General features: G+C 40.9%; 3 protein-coding genes across 4 annotated transcripts in view; all 3 read left to right on the forward strand.

The window, feature by feature from the left end:
- The first annotated feature begins 561 nt into the window (after positions 1 to 561).
- Positions 562 to 6,334, forward strand: pho (phoenix). The gene is made up of 5 exons (XM_029519398.1): positions 562 to 941; positions 1,043 to 1,328; positions 1,425 to 1,549; positions 2,858 to 2,900; positions 3,014 to 6,334. The coding sequence occupies exons 1-5, from the start codon at positions 754 to 756 to the stop codon at positions 6,005 to 6,007; spliced, it is 3,636 nt and encodes a 1,211-aa protein (XP_029375258.1). The 5' UTR covers positions 562 to 753; the 3' UTR covers positions 6,008 to 6,334.
- A 91-nt stretch (positions 6,335 to 6,425) lies between these two features.
- Positions 6,426 to 15,465, forward strand: aspa (aspartoacylase). Its single transcript, XM_029519461.1, has 6 exons — positions 6,426 to 7,101; positions 9,385 to 9,580; positions 10,524 to 10,617; positions 11,014 to 11,121; positions 14,031 to 14,140; positions 14,322 to 15,465. Exons 1-6 carry the CDS (start codon positions 6,863 to 6,865, stop codon positions 14,511 to 14,513), a joined length of 939 nt encoding a protein of 312 aa, XP_029375321.1. The 5' UTR covers positions 6,426 to 6,862; the 3' UTR covers positions 14,514 to 15,465.
- Positions 15,466 to 18,453: 2,988 nt separating this feature from the next.
- abr (ABR activator of RhoGEF and GTPase) overlaps positions 18,454 to 23,800 on the forward strand; it is a 110,802-nt gene continuing 105,455 nt past the window's right edge. Inside the window, exons 1-2 of one of the 2 annotated variants that reach the window (XM_029518598.1) lie at positions 18,691 to 18,908; positions 19,020 to 19,480. In XM_029518598.1, the coding sequence (XP_029374458.1) occupies positions 18,691 to 18,908; positions 19,020 to 19,480 (679 nt within the window). Of the gene's footprint in view, positions 19,481 to 23,800 lie in introns of both variants that reach the window. The other variant, XM_029518597.1, reaches the window with a different exon arrangement.

Here is a 23,800-nt window from a genome sequence, read left to right on the forward strand (position 1 = left end):
ATTAGAGACACTTGGATTCGTCTATGCTCGCTATATTTAAGTATTTATATGAGTAATTTTGAAATAAGTCAGTTTTTTTAATGGAAATGGCTAATGTTTATGTATAATACCAAAAGCCCTTTAAGATAATGAAATTATTTGAATTAATTAATTTGACAGTAATATCAACTGAGTATTTTTTGTTAATATAATTGAAAACACGATGTCCATGATTTTAGCAATTATAAAAGGAACATTTTTTTAATCACTGAACTATATCACCTCTGGACAAGAGGCAACTGCAATTTTGAATGAACCTTCGTTACTTGAACCCAGAAAAATTATATTTGGACAGAAGGAGTTGCTGAGGAGGAGGGAGGGTTCACCTTTTTACCGTTTGGTCTCTGGTCTGGATCAGGAAACAGCTAAATGTAATGTGGGAATCGGGCAGTCGATCACGGATGTAGAGAGAGATGAAACTCTTATTCCTTCATAGGGCCTTTTCCCTCCTCTGTGACTATTGGTCAGGTGATGTATCTACGTCACACTCCCTACTTTTCTCCACTTCCTGGTTGTGCGGAAGACGCACGTGTGTGTATGTGCTGTGTTTTGTTTCAACAATTGGGCAGCGGGGAATGATCGGCTCATATTATCAGCCCGGGACAGCCCAGCTTAAATCAGAGAGCTCCCACAAAGCTCCGACAGCTTCCTGTCGGACACAGCGAGAAGATCCGGAGACCGAGCAGAGCTCTTCTTGGCTAGCTAAGATCCACAATGACGGGGGTGCGTAGATCTCTGAGGTTGACTCTGTCCGATGCCAGAGTTGAGGCTTTGTCATCGCAGTCGGGCACAGTTGTCCTGGAAGAAGCCCCTCCAACCTGTGATGAGGAAGTATCGCGGCACCACGAGTCCTCTTTGGGACAGCGGAATGAAGCATCGGATGATCCAGCTGCATCAGAGAGGTAAGGAAGCCTGATGATCCAGCTGCTCCTCCAGCATCATCTGCAGAAGCCCCAGTCTAATGTGTGTGTGTGTGTGTGTGTGTGTGTGCGCGCGTGCGCAGTGATTCAGGAGACAGCCTCTTCATAACTCAGAATGTAGCACCTGAGACTGTCAGGTCACAGAGACAGCGTCGCAACACTGTTAGGTCAGAGCCGGCATCTGCCACAGGTCTAGAGGACAGTGACGACAGCAGCGCATCGTCTCACTCCAACACTGAATCCAACACTGCCAGAGGAAGGAAAAGAAAACAATATAACCTGCCAGTGTTCAGTTTCTCTTTTCTCCAAGGGAGAGAGTCGAAGCCCAGGCGCAGGGCATCATTTGTCCTGCAGAACAGAGCGCTTCATGTAAGAACATACCATAATATCCAGTATGCATTCATCTGGCTGGCTGTTTTCAGTGTTAATGTTGTTATGTTATATAAATTATTTCCTTTTTTACAGCATTATTCGATGGGAGGCTTCTTTAAGTGTGTCAGAGAGCGGTGGCAGAGCAATCAAAGAGATGACCTGCAGTTGTCTTCACAAACAGAGGACATGGAGGGGAGGCACATAGCTCCACTGTCAGAGTGAGTTTCATGCATATTTAAAGTTAAAAGCCTATATCTGTCAACACTACCTCAACCTCTAACTTTGATCTGATCTCCTACCCAGCACATTTCTAAAAATGTCTGACAGTGTGTTCCAACAATGTCAAAAATGGCTCTGGTAAACGTGGTAAAAGTAAGTGGCATCAGGATAAAATGTAGATGCTATAAGACTCCTGGTTTTGACACTGCTTGATTTGAGAGCTTGTCGACACATTGGCCTGTCTGGTGTGGTTCTTCTTCCATTTTTTTTTTTTTTGGCCCAAATGATCCGTTGCTATAACTTAAAGGTTTCTCCAAGCATTTATTTATTAATTTATTTGTTTAGGTTTTTTAGTTACACTTTTAGGTACAATTTATCAATCTTATATTTCAGTTTTCTTCAAAATAAACAAAAAAAGGAAACTAATAGATATGATTTTAGCACAGCAATACTGTAACAAAACATGAAACAATAAATTGTGCAATGAAAGGCAAATATTTGTCTCCTGATGATGCAGGAGCAATTGGGGCTCTTGTTTTAAACTCAATCATGAAACGACTTAAATTTAGAGAGAAATTAAGCCAGCAAATTCTTTATGACTTACCCTTGGCGAGTAGATAAAATGGCCTGAGGGTCATCTCGGACTAAAACCTAAAATTTAGGGCTGACCAAAGTTACCAAAGTCACATGATTACAGTGCAGCCATTTCTCTCTGTCTCTCTGAGTAACTTGCTCTCATGTCCAGCAGACGGTACAATTGTAACACTCTCCTGACCTTTTACCGTTTAATCCCTCAAAAAAACGTAAAAATCCGCTCCAGCTGAATCTGAACTGCTGACCAGGAGTAAATCCATAACATTTATATCAAAGCCTTCATACGTATATATGTTAGTTGTCTTTAAACAATTGAATTGTCTCAAACTTAGCGGCATATTTAGGAAGGCATGAACCAGAATGACCACTCTGGTCTTGTGATTGTTTCAAATGTTAAGACTAAAAAACGGATGAGGCAGCTTTCCATGTGTTTAGTGTGCTCAGCAGTCTGAGAGCAGCTCAAAATGTTGACATCTTGCATCATGAAAATTCCTCTGCCTATATTTTGACCCATTAAGAATTTCCATTATTAGAATATTTATTTACCTTCTCTTTTACTGTTTTCTTTTTTATGATTACTATGTCTTTGTCAGCATTTATGTCTCAGCTTCACTAATCAAACGTCATCTCAATTTTTCAGTCGCCTGCAAAGCTGCTATAAAAGTGAAGTTTGATTAATTGACTGATAATCAAACACATCTGTTTTGTTATAGAGGAGAAGAAGAATGCTCAGACTGTCCGGACATCAAAGTGGTGGTAAATATTCTGTCAAACCAAAGAGAAATGAATGGATCTAAGAACATAATGAATGTGAATTTACACTCTCTCTCTGTCTGTGTGCGTCTGTGTGTGTCTGTGTCATCTTACAGAAAAGGACTCGTTTTGTTGCACCTTCAAAAAAAAAGCACCCGCAACTGTGGTACACTCCAGATAAAGAGGCTGGTGATGGAAAACAAGAGAGGAGGAACGCTGGTAATCCCAAACAAGAAACGTCACAAGAAAGACAAAGGAAAGTTTTGCAAAAAAGACCAGCTAAAGCACCTAAATCAAGAGTTACAGCATCGTCTTCAGACACAGACAGCTCCGAAAGCGGGGAGACTTCTCACAGAGGACTGGCAGAGAGGAAGACAAGTGATAAACAAGTAACAAGTAATGAGAGTGTCGCGGCCCAAACTGAAACATCAGAAGCAAAGAGACGTCTCACCAGAGAACACAAAGGAATTCTAGCTGAGGAAAAAGAGCGTGAGAAGACACTGTGTGAGGACAGTGATGCTACAATTTGTGAGGGTCTTGAACAGGAAAGTCCAAGCAAACGCACACTCACTGGCAGAGAGGTACCAAATGTTACAGAGCCTCAAGTGGATGTTTTCCATACAGACAATCTGTTGCCAACAGAACAGGAAGAGGACGAACCTGAAAGCCAAAGTCTTCTCCAAAGTCTCCCAGACCTTATAAGTGACACTAATGATGATGAGCTAAGTAATGAAACAAGGGTGGAGAAGAAGAAGAAGAAAACAAGGGGAGATCATGAAAGTGCAGAGGAAGGGAACGGTCAGAGTCAGGAAGCGCCAGAGGGGCTACACTCTGCAGCATCTGTAAATATGGAGGCAGAGGAGGCTCCCCAGCTGTTTGAGGACAATCCAGCAGAGTTTCCAGCATGGCAGACCATTAAGAAGCCAACATTTAGTGATGAAACTTTATCATATGATAACATCACACTGGCACAGGAGAAGACGTACAGTCCTGATTCAAAACAAATGAAGAATAGAAAGAAGAATAATGCAGCAGCACGAGAGAATGTTATACAGGAGGTGAATTTAGGATCACCATCTGATGTGAGATTTGAGGAGGATTCTCTGTTTTCAGTGACACATAACACGGTGAATGTTAGGAAGAAAAAGAAAGAAATAAGTGTTGAGGATGTTGAACAGATACAGTCCAGTGTCATTTCAGAATCTGTAACTGACTATGGTGAGACACACAGGAAAAAGAAAAAAAGGAAAAAAGAAAAGATGTTTTTAAATATGGAAGTGTATCAAGAAGAGGATGCACTGAATGTGACTTTAGAAGAACAAAGACATAGTTTAGGAAATACTGGAGCTTCTCAGCGCCCAACAGAACCCAGTCCTGTAAAGAAAAGAAAAAAGCAGAAAGAGAAGCAGCTGTTAGCTTCTCACAATGATGCTGAAGTTGGAGCAGTAGATTGTAAGGATGTGAACTTCTCTAATGATGGGACCTCGGGAGGAAGTACAGGACAAGAAGTAAAGAAGAAGAAGAAGAAGAAGACGAAGACAAAAGGAGATCGAGAAAGTGCAGAGGAAGGGAACGGTCAGAGTCAGGAAGCGCCAGAGGGGCTACACTCTGCAGCATCTGTAAATATGGAGGCAGAGGAGGCTCCCCAGCTGTTTGAGGACAATTCAGCAGAGTTTCCAGCATGGCAGACCATTAAGAAGCCAACATTTAGTGATGAAACTTTATCATACGATAACATCACACTGGCACAGGAGAAGACGTACAGTCCTGATTCAAAACAAATGAAGAATAGAAAGAAGAATAATGCGGCAGCACGAGAGAATGTTATACAGGAGGTGAATTTAGGATCACCATCTGATGTGAGATTTGAGGAGGATTCTCTGTTTTCAGTGACACATAACATGGTGAATGTTAGGAAGAAAAAGAAAGAAATAAGTGTTGAGGATGTTGAACAGATACAGTCCAGTGTCATTTCAGAATCTGTAACTGACTATGGTGAGACACACAGGAAAAAGAAAAAAAGGAAAAAAGAAAAGATGTTTTTAAATATGGAAGTGTATCAAGAAGAGGATGCACTGAATGTGACGTTAGAAGAACAAAGACATAGTTTAGGAAATACTGGAGCTTCTCAGCGCCCAACAGAACCCAGTCCTGTAAAGAAAAGAAAAAAGCAGAAAGAGAAGCAGCTGTTAGCTTCTCACAATGATGCTGAAGCTGGAGCAGTAGATTGTAAGGATGTGAACTTCTCTAATGATGGAACCTCGGGAGGAAGTACAGGACAAGAAGTAAAGAAGAAGAAAGCCAGGGAAAGTATCTCTGAAGGGGGAGCTGTTTCTTGCAATCTTGAAGAAAAAGTTAATGAAGCAGAAACTTCCCAGAAAATAGAGGATGGCCCTGAAAACCAAGGTGCTGAACTGTTGTCTAAGAAGAAGAAGAAGAAGAAGAAGAAAAAAAAAGAAGAGAGTGAAATAATTGGCAGAAATGTCTCAGAAGATGTAAAAAAAAACGATGATTCAGTGTCTGTGCAGAAAAAGGAAAAGAAGAGGACCTCTTCCTTCCTCGTTGCTGATGCAGGGGAAAACAATGCTCAAATGCACCAGGAACAAAGTTCTCCGTGTTTAAAATCTATAGCTGCTCCTGTCTGGGGTGCAGAGAAGCCTGCTGTCAGCGCTAGTGACTTTGAAACCGAATCAACAGAAATCACTAGAAATTCAGAGGCAGCTAATGATGGGGTCAGGAAAAAGAAAAGGAAGAGGAAAATGTCAGTAGTGCGAGAGAGTATGGAGAACGATTTTGACAAACAAGACGAAACTTGCCAGAGTGTGATATATGAAATCACTGACCCAGGGGTAAATACTGTAAGGCAAAAGAAAAAGAAGAAAAAAGTCAAATCCCCTGATGACGTTTTGATTGAGGGGAAATTGTCAGCTGAATGTACAGAAATGGAGACCCAAAGAAAAAAGGAAACAAGTGACCCCAGCTTCACATTCTGCAGTCCTGTGTTGTTACAGTCTGAACTGTTTCCGTTGCACTGTATCAGTAAAAGCAAGAAGAAAAAGCCCAAGAAGAACCTTTTTAATACAAGAGAGGACTTCCTCACTGATTGTTAGTTTGAAACTCCCAACAAACATGCACAAAATATAACTGTTTTGAATACAAACAGCATGAAGATGTTGGATGTTTTTAAAATAATTTTTTTTCTTTTGTTGTTTTTAAAGATTTTTTTTATACTCAGAATTTCAACACACTTCAGCACCTCAGTTTATAACAAGGTAGAATAGAACCAGTCCCACTGTCATTGGACATGTCAGCTCAAATAATTTAAAAAAAGTAGGTACAGGTAGTTATTTATTTTTTTGTATTTTTCATAAGCACAGAACATTTTTCGTCTCCTACAGGTTGAAGGTCGTAGCTGTCAAATAAATGGTATCTTATAACTAACATTTATATTGTAGACAATTTATTTATCCTCTCTGATCGTTTTTTTTTTTTTTTTTTTTTTTTTGTTGTTTTTTTGGTTATCGGGTTACTTTTTCACATTAACACTTGTATATGCTGAGAAATTGACATTTTGGTAAGAACTACTTAATGGGACTGCGCGTTTCTAGAAGGTCACGCCGCTTTATTTTGAAGGCAACAACCGGAAACAGTATCCCGTTGTTTCTAACTTTAACAGTGCACTTGTTAACGGCTTTAGCAGTCCACCAGTAAACACTGTAACGCGCACGGCGGTGTCTGCATGCAGTTTATTTTGGAAGGCACCGGCCGGAAGCCCGTGTTCGGTATGTGGCTTGTTGCTCGCTGACAGCTGAACACCGAGCAGAGAGCGCTTTTTACGCACGGCAGCCCGCGGCCACGTTACGTAAGCGCGCAGCCACAGCCAGGCATTTAAACCGCCGGAGTGCGGAGAGCCAGCGAGAAAGTTTCCCCCCCCCCCCTCTGCTCCAGAAGCCCGCCGTCCAGACATGTCCTTCAGCGGCAGCGCCAGCTTCGCCGAGGCCACCAGGGTCGCTATTTTCGGGGGGACGCACGGGAACGAGATGTCAGGAGTGACGCTGGTGAACCTGTGGATGAAGAACAAAGAGGAGATCCAGAGGAAGAGAGTGGACACCGAGCCCTTCATCACCAACCCCAGGGCCGTGGAGAAGTGCACCAGATACGTGGACACGGACCTGAACCGAGCCTTCACCCCGGAGAACCTGAGGTAAACACGGACCCGCTGTGACATCTGAGCGGTGTTGTTGTTGTTGTTGTTTGAGTGGCTCATGGCGCACACCCACACTACAAACTCAGAGTCTAAAAGTTTTGTTTTTCTAATGCAAGCAGCAGTTTATTGTGTCAGATCTGTCACCAAACGTTTCTTTGAACATTAGCTGAATTATAGAAGACGGTTGGTGTGAATGCGTTGGAGCTAATAACACTAATCATGTACCAGAAGCGATATGGATGTTTGAGCGCTGGCAGATAAACGAGGATCATTTCATTCCTGAGAAAACAAGTGTTTTACACAATAGGAGTGCAAACACAGGCTGGATGGAGGGACCGTAGAGAGAAGGAACATCAGGTCTTTTATTTAACAGGCTTGGGCTGTCAGTAAACAGTAGCAGGTAGAACAGTGTTTACCATCAGTGCTGGGCCCCTCCCTCTGCCCTCCTCCCGGACTTCAGCTGACTGCCAGCCACCAGAGAAAACGTGAGTGGAACGTGACCGCATTGCAAATGACTTAAGATCATCTTTTCTGTTCCTTCTCTTTCCTGTGCACAATAGTGGAAACGTGCTCTTACGCAAACGCTGGCGCATGCATGAACACACACAAAAGCTTATTTACTAAAGTGATTTGGTAACAACATTGTCTTCCACTATTCATAAATCCGCATTGCACTGGAGTCCTACAGTTACAGCCCCCAAGGTCATTATAGTGTGTGTGTGTGTGTGAGAGAGAGTTTTTGTTTTACTCTGGTATCATTCATGGGAACATTATGGGAATAAGGTAACTATATTTAAGTAAAGGTACATTTAATTCAGAACTGTACAGTAGCCTACTTGTACGTGTTTTATCTTCAGTCATATTCTTCAACTTTACTACATTTCACAACAAAAATATTCTGGTTTCTGTTTTCTGGACTACATGAATTTGACTGATGGAGTCACTTTCTGGTTTCAGATTTCTAAAAATATCATCAGTTTACATAATATGATTTATTTATTGTAGATTAACATACCAAACGGTGCTGTAATTAGCACAACTTTGACCAGTTACACCATCTGGTTCTTAATGTATGACTAATAACGATCCAGTTATGTAATAGTATAATCCTGGCAGGGGCCTGGTGCATAAGATGGTAATACATTAAGTACATGTTAATTCTAATGTTGCAATAATTTACCAAAGTAACGTTTGGAATGCAGGACTCTTGCTTGGGTTGGAGTGTTTGAATAGTGTGCTAAATTTTTTTTTTTTTTTTTTTTTTTTGCAACGGTGGTCAGTGTAGGGGAAGGGAAGGAAAGTGGCCCTGACTATATTCAATACTGTTATTATTATCATTAGAGGATTTAAAGGTTGTGAGAGCATGATCACACAATGATCTTAACCACTTCAACCTGGACACTGATTGACCTCTCTGAAAGCAAGACTGAAGAAGATCAACCACTTGGAGAGTGTTTCTAAAAACAGCCTCTGGTGTCCCTTTCTTCAACTTAAATGGGCAGATAGCTCCTCTCTTCCTCGTGTTTAGTGCTTGTATGACCTCTCAGTAGAAGTTATTATTTAGGAGTCCACTTTATCCGCTGTGGCTTACACCGTGCTTGTGTACTGACATCCAGACAATGGTAGATATTTGCTGAAAATGGGGTCTACAGAGCAGATGTGGGGGAGGTGAGACAATATGTGCAGCAGAGGTACTATTCTACAGTAGCTCGGAGAATGTCCTGGACTAGTGGTTATTTTCCAATGCTTTGAAAGAGCAATGAGAAAAAGGACAGCTCTCACTCTCTGCTCATAGTGCTGGATGTGTGTTTTGGGGGGAAAAAAAGCAAGTTTAGCCCGGAGACAAAACAAAGTTCTCAAGGATCCTTTGTGTGGACACACATGATTTGGAGAGTGGGTTCAGTTTTTTTCTGACAAAAGGAGGCCACTGTCCTTGTATTCCCCCAAATAGTTAATTGCTGTATGGCTTTCTACCATAATCTATGAAGGTGTACCGTGCTCATCATCATGAGGTCATTATCTATTGTGTTTTCCGGTTTTTCACACATAAACATCCACAGGAAATACACTCCACGCATCACCACAGTTACTATGTCAACTCATAGGTCATTGGTCACAGAGATTTTTCCACTGTGTTTAACGATTCAGTGAAAGTGTTACAGGGCATGTAGGTCTGATAGACACTTTGGTGTAAATTATTAATGCACTTCTTAGCTTTCTTCATTGTTGTTTTAGGTTGTCTGACAAGTTTGTACATGCGTGTGTGTCTTTTCCCTCCAGTGCTCCAGGAGGAGACGATTTGCCCTATGAGGTTCAGAGGGCCCAGGAGATTAACAGGATATTTGGACCTAAAGGAAGCCCAGAGGCCTATGATGTTATCTTTGACCTCCACAATACAACCTCCAACATGGGCTGCACCCTGATTCTGGAAAGCTCCAAAGACCTCTTCAATTTGCAGATGATGAACTACATCAAGGTGACAGCCTTGAGGAGCCCACTGGGTTGTTTAAACATTACGGCATAAACTCGCGTGTGCACTGCAGTTGACCTGTAACACTTTTACAGAGATAAATTATATCACCTGGCATCAGTAAAAATCTCTCTCTCTCTCTCTCTCTCTCTCTCTCTCTCTCTCTCTCTCTCTCTCTCTCTCTCTCTCTCTCTGTCTATCTCTAACATATACATGCATGCAGCACAATTTTAAGAAACTTTAATGTTAGGACAACTTATCTAATGATACATAGTTCTTAGTTTCCTCCCGCTTCTGAGTCAATGTTTAAATAAAACAAAGGCAGCAGAGAAACATCAGGGAGATAAAGATGAGCCAAAGGTTACATACTCTTATTTACTATAAGCAACTGAGGTTATGAGATCAGCTTTTAGAAAGATAGTAGATTGACCTCAGAAATCACCATTAAAACATCCAGTGAATTGCTGCCAGACGGTGAACTTTGAGTTCTCTGATTGACTTGCTATGAAATCATAAATGGGGTTGTTTCATGAGCAGCTGAGTACTTGTCCAAAGGGGAAATTGAAGGGAAAATAGCCTAAAAATATTCTTTTACCTGAACTGTTTACAGCTCAAATGTTGATGGACCTGATAAATCACAGTTACTGCTAGTGACACAGGAAAAGATTTTTCTGACTACAAATGAATTTTCTTATTTGCTGTTGGCAGCTCTCAGAGCCTATGCTTGACTCATGCACATGGTCGCTCTGTTCGTCGTTGTGTGTTCATCATATTAGTTTTGAAATGAGTTGTTGCAGATTTAATATGCTGTTCTGCCGAGCAGAAGGTCAAAACAGTCATTCACAGTTTGGTCTGTTTGAGACAGCCAGCTGATGTGAAGTCTATGATTGTGTGACGGTGTTTTCACATCTGAAGTTGTGACACAATTCTTCTTGGTTTTGTGTTACAGAAAGCCATCGCTCCGGCCAGTTGTCTCGTTCTGCTGAATGAACACCCTCTTCTGAAATATTCAACTTCACGCTCTGTAGCCAAGCACCCCGTGGGTGAGTCTCTAATGTTCAGCAATAGGGAAGGGGGTGGGGGGTTGTAGAATGAGTAACCATGTGCTAAACACTCCACGTTAGTCCTTACCCATAATTTGTGTTATCAATAGTTCCATTGTTATGCACTCTCATAAAAGAATGATCAAAATGTTTATTCACAGTTTTTCACTTTTTTCCACTTTGGAAAATCTCTCTTTATGTTTGGTTTTGTGTGTGTGCCACCCCTTTGTATCTCTCTGTACTAGTTTGATTGGCTTGTCAACATGAAACATTGAGTCTTGGAGACCTGGGCCTAACCCTATTCAGTAATTTATCTCAGATAATAATTGCCCCTCACCTTTCATTGGACTACAGTTTCACATATGTTAATGTAATCTTCTGATTGTCCTACTGCAGGTCTGGAAGTGGGTCCTCAGCCTCAAGGTGTACTGAGGAGTAACATATTTGAAGCGATGAGAGTGATACTGAAACATGCCCTGGACTTCATCGAACTGTTTAATGAAGGTAGGACAGACAGACCACAGCAGCAGCCTCAAATCTGAAGTTATAAAATCCCACATGTGGAGTAGCACTCTGTGTCATACAATTTGAAAAATTATGCCAAAGCAGTTGAAACTGAATGTCATTGTTTTTAAAGTTTGCAGGCGACTTTGAAATGCCAAACAATGTATATGCGGTTTTGACCTGGGGATGACTCATATTATGATTCATCAGGTGTTATGTAATGGAAAGATAAGATGTTCAGAGTCTGTCTGTTTGCTTATCAGCATCATTCTGAGTTTTCATCACAGAATGTCCAAGGGTGGTCGGCTGATTCATCCAGATGTGCATACATTCACATCTCTAAATTTATCTCCATCTGGCTTATCACGCCTCCGCTCTCCTCCATGATGCTCGGAACAGTGTTTGCAATGATTAGGTGCAGGGCAGCTTTTCCTTCTCCTTTTTACATAAACAAGCAGTGTGTGCCAAGTGTGAGTTGCAGTCTGTTGGTTTCTCCTGACTGGCCTTCTGTTGAATGGCCGGCTTGTTGGGAATTGGTCGGGTTCCATGTCGTTAGAGAGCGGCTGCCAATGCTGTTGTAATCTTCTGTCATGGGGGCCACACTGGTGCTGATGAATGCTTTGGTACTGTGATGAATTGGTGTTCCTGCATTTTGAAGCTGAGCAGCATGAAGAAACGACTCAGTTAGCAATAACAGACGTTGCTGTTACAGATGTCCTGTCCCTGATGATCAGCCACCATGTAGATTCGGTGGGAAAACTCTATTTTAATCTTTTTATCCTGCACTGCCACTTGCATAGTGATACAGCTCAGTGGTCTTTTTCTTTTACAAGATCATTTGAGAATCCCCTCACTCAACGTCTGAGCACTGCCACACATCACTTCCTGTTGAGCTGTGGAGTGTGACTCCAGTCACTCCGGCATTGTACTAAGTTTGAACATTGTATTAGAGTTATCAGTTTACTGAGCAACTGATCAGATTGTACACAAATAGGCACATAGACGTAGAAAATGAAAGAGTCAGACACTTCACTCAGTAGCAGCCTCATAGATAACATGCTTTTGTTTGTAATGTCTGACATTAGTTCAGTATAAAATTGTGAATCAGTATGTTTCAGTCTTTTTATGTCCAGCTTTTCTCTCCTCCCTGTCTTTTTCCCATGACATCATGGCTCCACATTTACTGTACGCGAATCAGGTTTTGCTTATTTGAAATTAATTAATGTGTTCTTTTTTGAAAGTCATGTTAATGTATTGGGTTTTTGGAAAAGTATTTTATTGAAACAAGACATATTTTCACACGTGACAAAACCTTTCATGCATTCATGACACTTAGTCAACTTCATAGTAAATCAATGGTCTGTACAACTGCCCCACCGAGGACAATGACTGGGTCAGCATAAGCTATACTCTGTCATCAAAGACTGGATAAGGCATCATCCTTTATTCAGTATTATTTTACCGCATTTATTGTCTTCCGTGGGTAATCTTTTTATACTCAAAGTTTCTTTTAAGTCTGTAAGTGCTGACTTTCTGCATTCATTTGAGTATACTTACATCCAAATCAGAGAATCAGTTGAATTGGCAGCCGTACATGCCCACCCCGTTACACTACCAACACCATGCTACACCAGTGAGGTGGTCTGCTTTGGCTTGTGACCAGTTCCTTCCCTTCTCCATGTTCTTCTGTTCCATCATTCTGGTACAAGTTGATCTTTGACTCATCTGTCCATAGGATGTTGTTCCAGAACTACGCAGGTTCTTTTAGACATTTATTGGCAAACTCTCATCGGGCTTTCCTGTTTTTGACGCTCACCAATGTTATACATCTTGTGGTGAACCCTCTTTATTCATTCTGGGGAAATCTCCTCTTAATTGTTGACTTTGACACAGATACTTCAGCCTCCTAAAGACGGTTCTTGATTCGGCCAATTGTTTTGAAGGGGTTTTATTAAGAGCAGGGGACAGGATTCTTCTGTCATCCACAAAGTTCTTATTTGGGTCACCAGTGCATTCTTGTACCAATTAGTTGATTTTCCCACATTTTGTTACCTCTCTGATGGGTTTGTTTTGATTTTTCAGCATAATGATGACTTTCTTCACTGATAGTGAAAGATCTTTGGACTTCATATTGAGAGTTGACCTCCCCAGATTCCAAAAGACAAATACCAGACTTGAAATGAACCTTAAACCTTTTATCTGCTCCTGACCAGTGAAATAACGGGAATAAGACATGTCTCGAAATGGAACAGCTGAGCAATTGTCCAATTACTTTTACTTTTACTAAAAAATTGGAGGACACATATAAAATATATTGCAATGACTAACAGTTCACCTGATTTTTGATGTAAATACTGTGAAATTAATCAGAATCAGAATTGTCTTTAAGTTTTAAGCCAGTTTTGTGCACACAAACAAGGAATTTCAGCTATAAACCTGAAAATCTGCACTTAGATCACATCCTGTTTGTTTCATTTCACATCCACTTAGTGCACAGAGCAAACTTTACATTTCAATTTGACACAGAGAGGAGATCATCATCATCCTAGATTACATTTAATGAGGATCAGATCATCTGTGAATAACAGTATTTACTATTAATAAAATGTGTATTTGGCAACAACTGCTACTCACATTCACATAGTCTGGCATTAACCAGCATTATTTCTTTAATGCAATGATAGTACCTTAAATACTTTATTCTTGTTTGCTTTATTGTTTTTCTTTTGAGGAGATATTGTTTTAGGGTGAGGGTGCTTATTTCTGTTTTTCTTCATGTCTTCTTCCACTCGCTTGTAATTTGCAAAATAAATGTACAAACATTTTTCAGTGTCCTCGTTAGCTGTTGTAGTAGAGGAGTTCTGAGGATAGTTCCAGTATTGCAGCAATAGTTTCTGTGTGTTGTTCAGGTATGGAGTTCCCTCCCTGCACAGTGGAAGTTTTCCGGGTCTTAGAGCGGATCGACTATCCGAGAGATAATAATGGAAACATCATTGCCATGGTGCACCCCAATCTTCAGGTATTTCTCAACTCCCTTCACTCTCCAAGACATACTGTATTTTGCACCTAGTGAACTTGTAAATCTTGCTTGAGTCTTAAAAATGAAGTGGCATCTCTGTTGGCTTTGAGAATAGATTGTTTTGTTTTGAACAACACACTTGCGTTACTCCCTCTTTGGTTATTGCTTGTTGTTGTTTCAGGATGGCGACTGGGAACCGCTGAACCCCGGTGACCCTATGTTCCAAACGTTTGATGGAAAGACCATCCACTACCAAGGCTCCAGCACCGTCTATCCCACTTTTATTAATGAGGCAGCCTATTATGAAAAACAACAGGCATTTGTAACCACCAGGCGAGAAACCTTAGTAGCCAGTGCTATCAGAAAAGCATGAAAACTGCTTTATGAGGCTGACAGTGAATATACAGTATGTTAACCGGAGCAACAATCTGGGTATAGATATTGCACTTTGTTCTGTTAGCAATTGAACAGACTCCCTCATATAATGACTAGATACCATCTTTTACACACTGATTTATTTTTTTTTATGCATTTACTATCAGAAAATCAATTAACTATGCAAAAAATATTTGTAGAGGCTTTGAAAGGAGTCACTGTGAAAGTCTTTGATCTGAAGACTGATTTATTGTTTTGGTAAGTATTTACAATAATGTTCTTATTTAAAAATATATTTACATTAAATCAATTACGTTTTTATAATATTAAAGGCCGAATCATTTATGGCTTATGAATCATTATGTGACACTCTCTAAGTTTCCTACTGCTGCTCAGGAAGGCTACTGAGGATCATAACCTCCAACTTTTGACCCAAAACTCTAGTTGTTTGTCTTCCTTTGAGAATATGTTTGTAACATCTTTAGCAGGGTGTTTGTGGCCTTTGATACTACCTACTCACCTGTAATTTCAGTGGTTGCATCTGTGGTGCTGTCCTATCGTTGCCTTAATGGAGATTTATGATAAAAAAAATACACAGCAAATACGGGAAAAAATTTGTAGATTATATGTGTTGAATAACAAGATATAATTTTGATAAGAAATGGTATATGTCCAAATGGGATGCAGTTTGAAACCTGTTTTATAATAATATATTTGTGTCTATTTTGATATACTTGTACTGTATGTTTGGTTTTAAATGATGTATAGGACTTGTTGAATCATGGGAAAGCTTCTATACTTTCTAATGTTTTATGTTTTTTGTTGTCTTGCAGTGTGTCATTAAGGTCTTAGAGTAACTCAGCAATATTTTTGGTAGTACCATTGATATGATTACTGAAGGTCACTGTTCTTCAGGTCCTGTGGAAATGATCCAATCAATAAATGTAGTACTGTGCTACACTGTGCTATTTTATTGCTTGCAGTTGCAGCCACTGTGCTGCTCTATTATATTGTGTAGCAACCACAAGAGGGCATCGCACAACCACTGATTGACATCCTCCACTTGTGACTCACTGTACTGCAGCAGATTACACAGCTGAGTTTCCAGGTGCAAGCTGTCAGGATTTTTTTTTTTTTTTTTTATTAGCTTGTCAGTGGTGCAATGCTGGCATTTCACTCATTTACTGGCATGACACTTGTCCCACAAACACTACACTACAGCCCAAATGCACAAACTAAATTGAGATTGTGACTGTTTCTTAAAAGCATGCATTGCTATTGTGTTTCATACATCAGGCAAAATGTTTGTTTTGCCTGATGTATGAAACACAGAGACACATAATAAATACAATAACAATAACACTTACATGAAAACATGTAAACACAAATTCGTGTGTGTGTTGAAAAATCCCAACCAAGCCTTATTGTAATGATTCCAATCGATGTAAAATTATTTACGAAGCTCTGCATCATCATTGACACAAAATGTGAACCTGAAGCACCACAGAGAGTGTTACAGTATTACCAGTATCGTGTGTGTGTGTAGTGTACACAGGGAGTTGCATTTGCAGTGTTTATAGAGGACAACCAGATGTGTTCATGATGACACATTCTGCAGTGACAGCATGTGTCATCTTTGACGGTTAATATTATCCTCATTTGCGACTATTTACTCAATTCACACAATTGAATTAGAAATCACAGGTATCCAGGACATCTGGAACTGAATGGGCGTGAAAACGTTAAAGGACACGATCAAGTGTGATGCATTATATATTTAAATAATCACACAGCAGCATGCTATGCCTTTGCACTGGAGCATTAGTATATGTTCTATCATGCATCTTTGATAAATGCAGCACATTTATGCTTGGAGCATAACAGTGGCCAAAATGAGCCCGAATGGATGAAAACAGGTTGTGAACGAGGTGTAAAGGCTGTTTTGCATCTACACACTCTGTGTATAGTACAATTTCCCCAGTCATTATCTTTGGACTGAATGACAAAGTCATTAAAACCAGATATGGAATCAGTCCCATCAGTGAAGTACGGGTGGTGTGACTGTCTTAGCTGGACTCGGCATTCCACAAGCTGACTGTACTGAACAGTTGTAGTCCATATATTTCCTGTTATTTCATGCCCAGCTTGTGAGTTGTAATTTAGCTTTATGACTAGAGGCTGGTAATAGCCCATCTCATCTATTCATTTAAGTAACCCAATCAGGGCTCTCAGACCTGCAGCAAGTACTGATCAATGATCCCCTCTGGCCACTGGAGCTTTTAGGAGAATATTCTTTCAGTTCTGGGCAGGGCTCCAGACATGCACTTGAAAATACTAAATGCCCATCTCTACCACCACGACCTTCCATCTCCTCTGCTGCATAGTGTAACAACTCAGTTTTACGGGAAATCTACTACTTGGCAACTACTACTTAGCTAGTTTTTAATTTAGAGCCAGCTGTGTGTATACTACTGCGATTAAGGTGATTAAGTTTCAGGTTTACTTCTCTGTGTGAAACTGGTAGGCAAGACAATGGTAAAAAGTACAGTGGCTGGAAAGAGCATGGGAAACCTTTGGAAATGCCTGGTTTTTCTGCATTGATTGGTCATAAACACAACCATTAAATATTCACAGTGCTTGTGGAAAAAATTAATGAGCCCTTGGATTTAATACCTGATCAAACATCTTTCGGCATAACTAACCTCAAACAGACTTTTCCAGTAGCTGCTGACCAGACCTGCATAATGTTCAGGAGGCTTTTGAAATAATTTTCCCTTGTAGGTTTTTAGGTATAATAGGTGATCCAGTGTGGATGTTTTTCTCCAAGCCTATAGTAATTCTATTAGTTTGAGGATCAAAATATGTTTTTTTCTGCAGTGGTCTTAAGAGAATGACAAATTGTTTATTGTAAATTATCACATGCTTGGATGCAATATGCATACAGAGTTGCATATAAAAAACCACACACGCAGACACACACACACACAACTGTGATGTCAAACCACTGAAACAAGCAGCTGGAAGGACGGAAACACGGTCTGTGCCCTCCCTTTACAGTAATGATGCTGGATAATCTTTTCAAAATGTCTGCCAATTATTTTTAAACAGGCACAACACAATAAAAGAGTCCCTTTGTCTTAGAATTGATCTAAATTAATCAAATGAATGATTCAGGCACTCAAGTATCATATGCCACATAGGCAAACAAAGGATGCTTTTGACTTTTACATTGTCTGAACTTTTAAGTTTATTGATTTTAGAATTATTTGAAACCCCCCCAACCCTCTTTTAAATCCATTTCTGATGTGATATGTATATGTAATTTTTTTGTGATTTGGTTAAAACGCCGCAATTTAACGCGTCAATGGCACGCAAGGATTATTCTGCACGTGACTGTAACGCATGAGTGAAAGCTGCCAGCTTTGATAGTGAACAGTGAGCTCTGCACGCCCAGCAACTATTTCAATTTCACCACTATTTGTTGCATTCAAGTGCTGTCTGAGTTTGATACACCTTTGGCCAACAGCAAATATTTATCCATGTCCATATTTCCATTTATCAGACGCGTTTATCCAAAGGCACAAATATTCTGTGGTGGTACTCGTCATGTATTAAATACTGCATCCCAGGATAGAAACTGCATGGGGGAATTTATGGTAATAATTTGGCCATATGCCCGCAACTATGATAGACTTAAATAATTTGTGTGGTGTTTTTTACTTCCTCTTATATATTCCAACATTTTATCGCCATAATGTATCACCGCAGGCTGATTAGTCTTGAATGTTAAGGAGCAACATTATAATTTTATATATTTTCTCCCTAGTCGAGGCCAAACGCACCTGCTTCACAATCTGGTGCTGGGCTGTGTGGCAATTGTCCAGGCAGCACTTGAACGCATCACGTGTCGATACAGGAAGTCTGGAAACTTTTCGCAGCGCCGCTAAAGTTGCTCTTCGCGTCACACGCACAGCCAGCGGCGGCGTTTCACTGTGTGGGAGGCTGGAGATGGTCAGAAAGTGGTCCACTTGACACCGACAGCCTGTTTTCTTTGTTCTTCTTCCAGAGGAAACCTGTACGCTAACTGTCGGAGGACGCCAAACAGTTGGTTTCGACCTTTCTCCCCGGTACGTTAACGGACTGCGGCTGGCAGACAGCCCGGCGAGAACATCAAAATGTGGGAACAGGAGGAATTCGCCAAACACTGGAGGAATGAATTCCCCGACGGAGAAGTGCCTCAGATGGACTTGAATTCCGTGGAGGACATCGAGTCGGAGCTGGAGACGTGTAAATCAAACCTGAAGAGGCTCCAGAAGGCGCTGGCGGAGGAGAAATTCAAGGTGATCTACCTGCAGACCACCATGGCTCGACAGAAACGGAACGACCCGGAAAGGTTTGAAGGCAAAGATGAAAACTTTAACGCCGACACGTTTGGCCTCTTTAACACGAGCAATGTCAGGAAGCCGCTGCGGAGGGGCGATGTGGGTGACGGGGACAGGACCAGGGTGTCCGACTCCGGAGGCGTGAGGCTCCACGCCGCAGGACACACAGCGGGAATCTGTAGCTCCTTCGGCCGAGAACGGAGCAGGTTCAGCGGCAACAGAGGCAAACCTGTCCCCATCCCCGTCCCGCCTCAGAAGCCCAGCTTCCAGAGAGGGACCCCGGCCTGCACCGTCCCTCCGCCCAATGACAACGACGAGAGCAGCGACCGGGAATACGAGGATGCGGAGCTGAACGAGAATTTCGTCCGAAATAACTTGTTGGCACCAAAGACCAACAGGACAACCATGGACGCCCGGAGGCCTTTCCGGCACAGCAGGGACTTTGACTCCGGCGACGACGGCAGGCTGTCCCCGTCCTTCCCGCACATCCCCCGCAGAGCCTCCCGCGGCTCCGGATGCAGCACCCCCGACCGGAGGAGTGACGGTTACCTGAGCTCCGACCACGAAGACTCCTCTTCTGCAGGTAAAGTCACCAATATCACGACAAATAGAAACATGAAAGTACAATGTTACATCTCCAACTAATATAATGACACAACCGAACCGAACAGTGAGGTCAGAAAGGCCCTGGCTCAGCTAATGGGCCTGGCATACATCTTAACAGGCGGCAGGTTACTCCTGATTTAATGGAAGATGCCATGTGTTATTGAATGCTGCGTATCAGCCAAGCATTGCATTTGAGCTTAATCACCCCAGCATCCACAGACTGCACAATATTTTAGCACATGGAGTGCCCAATCACCTGTAGATTATTATTATTATTTTTTTTTATGTATTGCTTCTGGCCCTTATTTTCTCCTTGTCTCAGTTAACAGTGGATCTCATGAAACAAAAGAAACCCTGGTTAAGTTTGACTAAGTTGGACCAGAGCCAAAGTAAACCATCTGCTGTGTGGTATTGTACATACACGTGATTACGGGGAATTAAGGCCACTTACCACAAAGTATTTTGAGGGTCCAGTGTTCAGGTGGGGGCAAAATAGGAAACATAAACAACTGCAGAACAGATAAAGGTGCAATTTCCTGTGTAAACCCTTGCAACAGTATCACAGTGGTTTTTTTCAGCAAATGGATTAGTGGCTTTCCTTAGACTGAGCCCAAGGGATCCTCAATGGGATTTTGGTGCAATATGAAATTGGAGATGCGACTGCATCAGCGTCTACTCTTTCTGTGTGTTTCCAGGGCCCAAGACTATGGGGATCAGGGTCTGAAGTATGGGACTACAGGTCACTAGTGTGGATTAAGGATAAAAATGTAGAGCTCTGTGGCTTGGTGTTAGACCAGACCCAAAGGAACTGTAGAGGAGTTGAGGGTCAGTGTTCAGAATGTAAATTAGCATTCACATTAAGAGAAAAAAATCCTTTTTGTATCCTGTACTGCCACTCTCCCGTGTTGTTTAGATTGCATCTTTTGTGATGTGAAAGATTTTTAACTAATAAATGAAATGTCTGAAAAGATATCGTAGCTTTGTATGAGGCAGGGAACTATGTGTAGATAGTTAGCTTGACTTGAAAGCATTGTTTGTCGTTGTTTTGAGTATGTTACTTTTAGATGACTTCATGTCATGTGGCTTAGTGGACTGACAGAGACTGGAAGTTTACAAGGGAAACAGTGGCCTGTGGATGGTGGTGTTACTGTTCATGGCCTGGAAGTAGCCGGTCACTTACCCTCCAGGAGATATGGTCAAGCAAGCCCGTTCCCTCTAATATACTTCCTTTATGCTAATCTAAATCTAATCTGGCTCACTCTCAGCAAAAAGTCCAAGTGTATGTCATAAACTTTAAACAATGTCTTTGTGGTTTTGGTTCATCAGGAATCTTCTTATCAATATGGAACACAACAAAACAAACAAACAAACAAAAAAACAGCTCTTCAGTGATATGTTAGAAATGGTAGTTTTGGAAGATAAAAGCCTGAAGACAAAATCAGTTTAATTAAAAATTTCTGGAGAAAACAAGTCTTTCAGGCAAGGATATATGGAGGCTTATGGAGGAAGCAGTAGTCACATTCACTTCCTCAAGAAAGTGTGGTAATATTAACTAAAGACCGTCTGCCTGGCATGAGTCAGGAGCAAATGACTAACCCCCAATGAGAATAGAGTGAGGAAGAATTTTTCAGCAGACAAAATGTTTTTTGTCCTAGATCCTTATACCCCAGTCTGTTCTGGCCTTTAATACAGTATTTGAGGGATTGTGGGTAGCTTAGTGCTGATCATGAGTTCTTCTTTTTTTGATGGATCTCAGTGATATCAAATGTGATTTCCTGGACAAAATGAAATGTCTAGGCCATCCGCTGAAACAAAGAAATATCAGCACCAATCTCAGACCAGACTGATGAAGAGTGACACGAAGGGCTTTTTCTTCATGAGAATCTGACTGAGTACGGCACTTCAATCTAAAGACAGACCTTTTTTGAAATTTTGTACCACATAGAATGAGCATGAATTTGAGAGGATTTTATGTCTCAAGAACTTCTTTAGTATCTTAGATGCTGAAATTGTAGAAGCAAGAAAGAGAACAGAAAATACTTCACACCTACAATTTTTTTTTTCTTGTTCCTCTACTGTATTGTCCCTATGGGTCAGTCTGCATAAACACTTACTGTAAGTCTTGTAGTTTATTCCATCTATAATGACCAACAGGATATTGATGTTTTTTTCTGACTGCTAGGATAATCAGTGGAAAGGTTTGATTATACTTGAACACAATGGAGGGTGTGTGAAACTGTGAGAAGACCTAGAGGCATTTTTGGGCCGTCTGTCTGTGCACATACACACCAGCAGTGCGCTTGTGCCAGGGGTCTTGGTCACATTGATACCTTTGTGTAATGTGCATTTGCTGGGTAGATGTCATCCAGTGGGTCATGTGAGTCTGAAGCCATAGGTTGTGTGTCTGATTCACCTCTTGCTCACAGCAGTGTAAGGCTAAATGTTCACTGTTATTGCAGGACCGTTGCAATAAGTTTTTGTGTTGTTCTTTAATGATTTAGTTGATTCAAAAATCTCACTGAACGAGTCTGAGCTTTGAACCTTTTATCCTGATGTTTGTTTTTGATCAGTCTAGTCCAGTCATGCAGGCTTGCAGCAGATGACTGTTCTGAGAGATGGGCAGACCAGTTCTCAGCTATCCCAGCTATTTAAACTGTTTAACTCATAGAAATATTTTTTTTTACCGAGTGCAAGTAAGTGTAAGTGTTATGCCACTTGTTACCACACATTAAAGATGAATCGTTTTAGTTTGATGGCTCATCAAGTTTAAACTTCTAAGGGAAATGTAATAATTCACTTGAAGTTCTCTAGAAAAATTAAGTAAGGTCTTTACCCTTATCCCAGCTGGTTGTCTCCTGAATCTGTAACACACTTCTTTTTTTAAGCATCTGGTAGCTCTGAAAATAGCCAAGTGAGTTCAAAGTTCAATAGCGTTAACCTACATCCAAATGTATTTAATCTGCATTTCTGTATCTAAATATGATATTCTGTTTAACTGTTTAACAAGCAAGGTTTGAGTGGTTTATTACTTTAAAAACATTGTAGGCAACATTTTAAGATGAGCCACCATGTAAACAATAACACTAATAAGAGAGATATTATTAGAGGATAATAGATATTTTGGTTCTGGACTGTGGAGGTATAATTTTGTAATCAAAGTCTTTGGCTTGAAGCTGCTGTCACAACATACAAGACAACAATGTTTTTAATGCGAACACAGAAGTTAAAGGGTCGTACTGAATCCAGAGGGTATATGTGCAGAATGTTGGTATGTGTGAATGTGGATCACCACTCACCACTTCCCATCTACTGAAATGATCTCATAAGACTAGGAAATATTTTATAGCAGGTTTCTACAGTAGATCACTGCCTTGAATGTAATGGATAAAAGTGTGTCAGCAGGGACTTGGCAGTATCATAGGCTCAGTTTTCATGTCAAAGTATATTGTAGCTATAAAGAAGTTCGATCATGCTAATTATTTTTTAATGAGAATTGCAGATAAATTGGTACGACATAATGTCACGTGAGAGAAACGGTTCTCTCAATGTGTGCTAGTGAACAAACCAGTTTTTGTCACTCTATGCGAGAATGACATATTTTTCTTCTCCCTTGAGTTGTCTTTTCCCTCAGATAAGCAGGGCTTGTCCAGGCCTGCGCTGAACAGCATGTGAAGCAGGGGAACTATGAGCCATACAGTTTCTATTTTAACAGTCAGCAGGTCAGGCTGTGGTTTGTTTCTTTGCTTCTCATATATAGATGAATTATAGTGTTGTGGCCACAGTATACCTGCTCCACTTACTTCTGGTTTGTGTATTAATAATAGACCACTGTCAGCTCATTTACCACGTTGTCTTACTGCAAAGTGAAGGCATCACTCTGTGGCCTGTGAGAATGTGTAGAAATCCCCCAAAATCATGCTCCATCTCCCACAGAACTCTGACTCTTCTCAGTTATTTCCAAGGCAACACTGCTTTATGGCTGTGTCTGTGCTATGTCGGCTTGCTCGCCTCCTGGTGAGAGCACAAAAACACACAGCTTCTTACATCCCTGATTATTTTCAGAGTAGACTTGACGAGAATGAATCAGTTGAAATGTGCAGAACAATGTAGCTGCATAAAGGCTTCCAACCTGAAACTGTCAAATTTATGGTTGTGTTGTCAAAAGATTAATAGGGTGCTAATGTTGACTGATAGGTAATTAATCAGCAGCTATTAAACTTACCTTTCAAGCAAAATGCCAAATATAGGATTCTGCTTGCCTTTCCAAGATAAAAATCTATTGGGTTTTATTGTTTTT

Source organism: Echeneis naucrates, chromosome 14 (assembly GCF_900963305.1).
Source record: "Echeneis naucrates chromosome 14, fEcheNa1.1, whole genome shotgun sequence".
Lineage (NCBI taxonomy): Eukaryota > Metazoa > Chordata > Actinopteri > Carangiformes > Echeneidae > Echeneis > Echeneis naucrates.

Coding starts and splice junctions, on each gene's coding strand:
- pho (XM_029519398.1), top strand. CDS start 754: ATGACGGGGGTGCGTAGATCTCTGAGGTTGACTCTGTCCGATGCCAGA. Junction 942..1,042: donor GATCCAGCTGCATCAGAGAG/GTAAGGAAGCCT, acceptor GCGCGTGCGCAG/TGATTCAGGAGACAGCCTCT. Junction 1,550..2,857: donor CACATAGCTCCACTGTCAGA/GTGAGTTTCATG, acceptor GTTTTGTTATAG/AGGAGAAGAAGAATGCTCAG.
- aspa (XM_029519461.1), top strand. CDS start 6,863: ATGTCCTTCAGCGGCAGCGCCAGCTTCGCCGAGGCCACCAGGGTCGCT. Junction 7,102..9,384: donor TTCACCCCGGAGAACCTGAG/GTAAACACGGAC, acceptor TTTTCCCTCCAG/TGCTCCAGGAGGAGACGATT. Junction 11,122..14,030: donor CATCGAACTGTTTAATGAAG/GTAGGACAGACA, acceptor TGTGTTGTTCAG/GTATGGAGTTCCCTCCCTGC.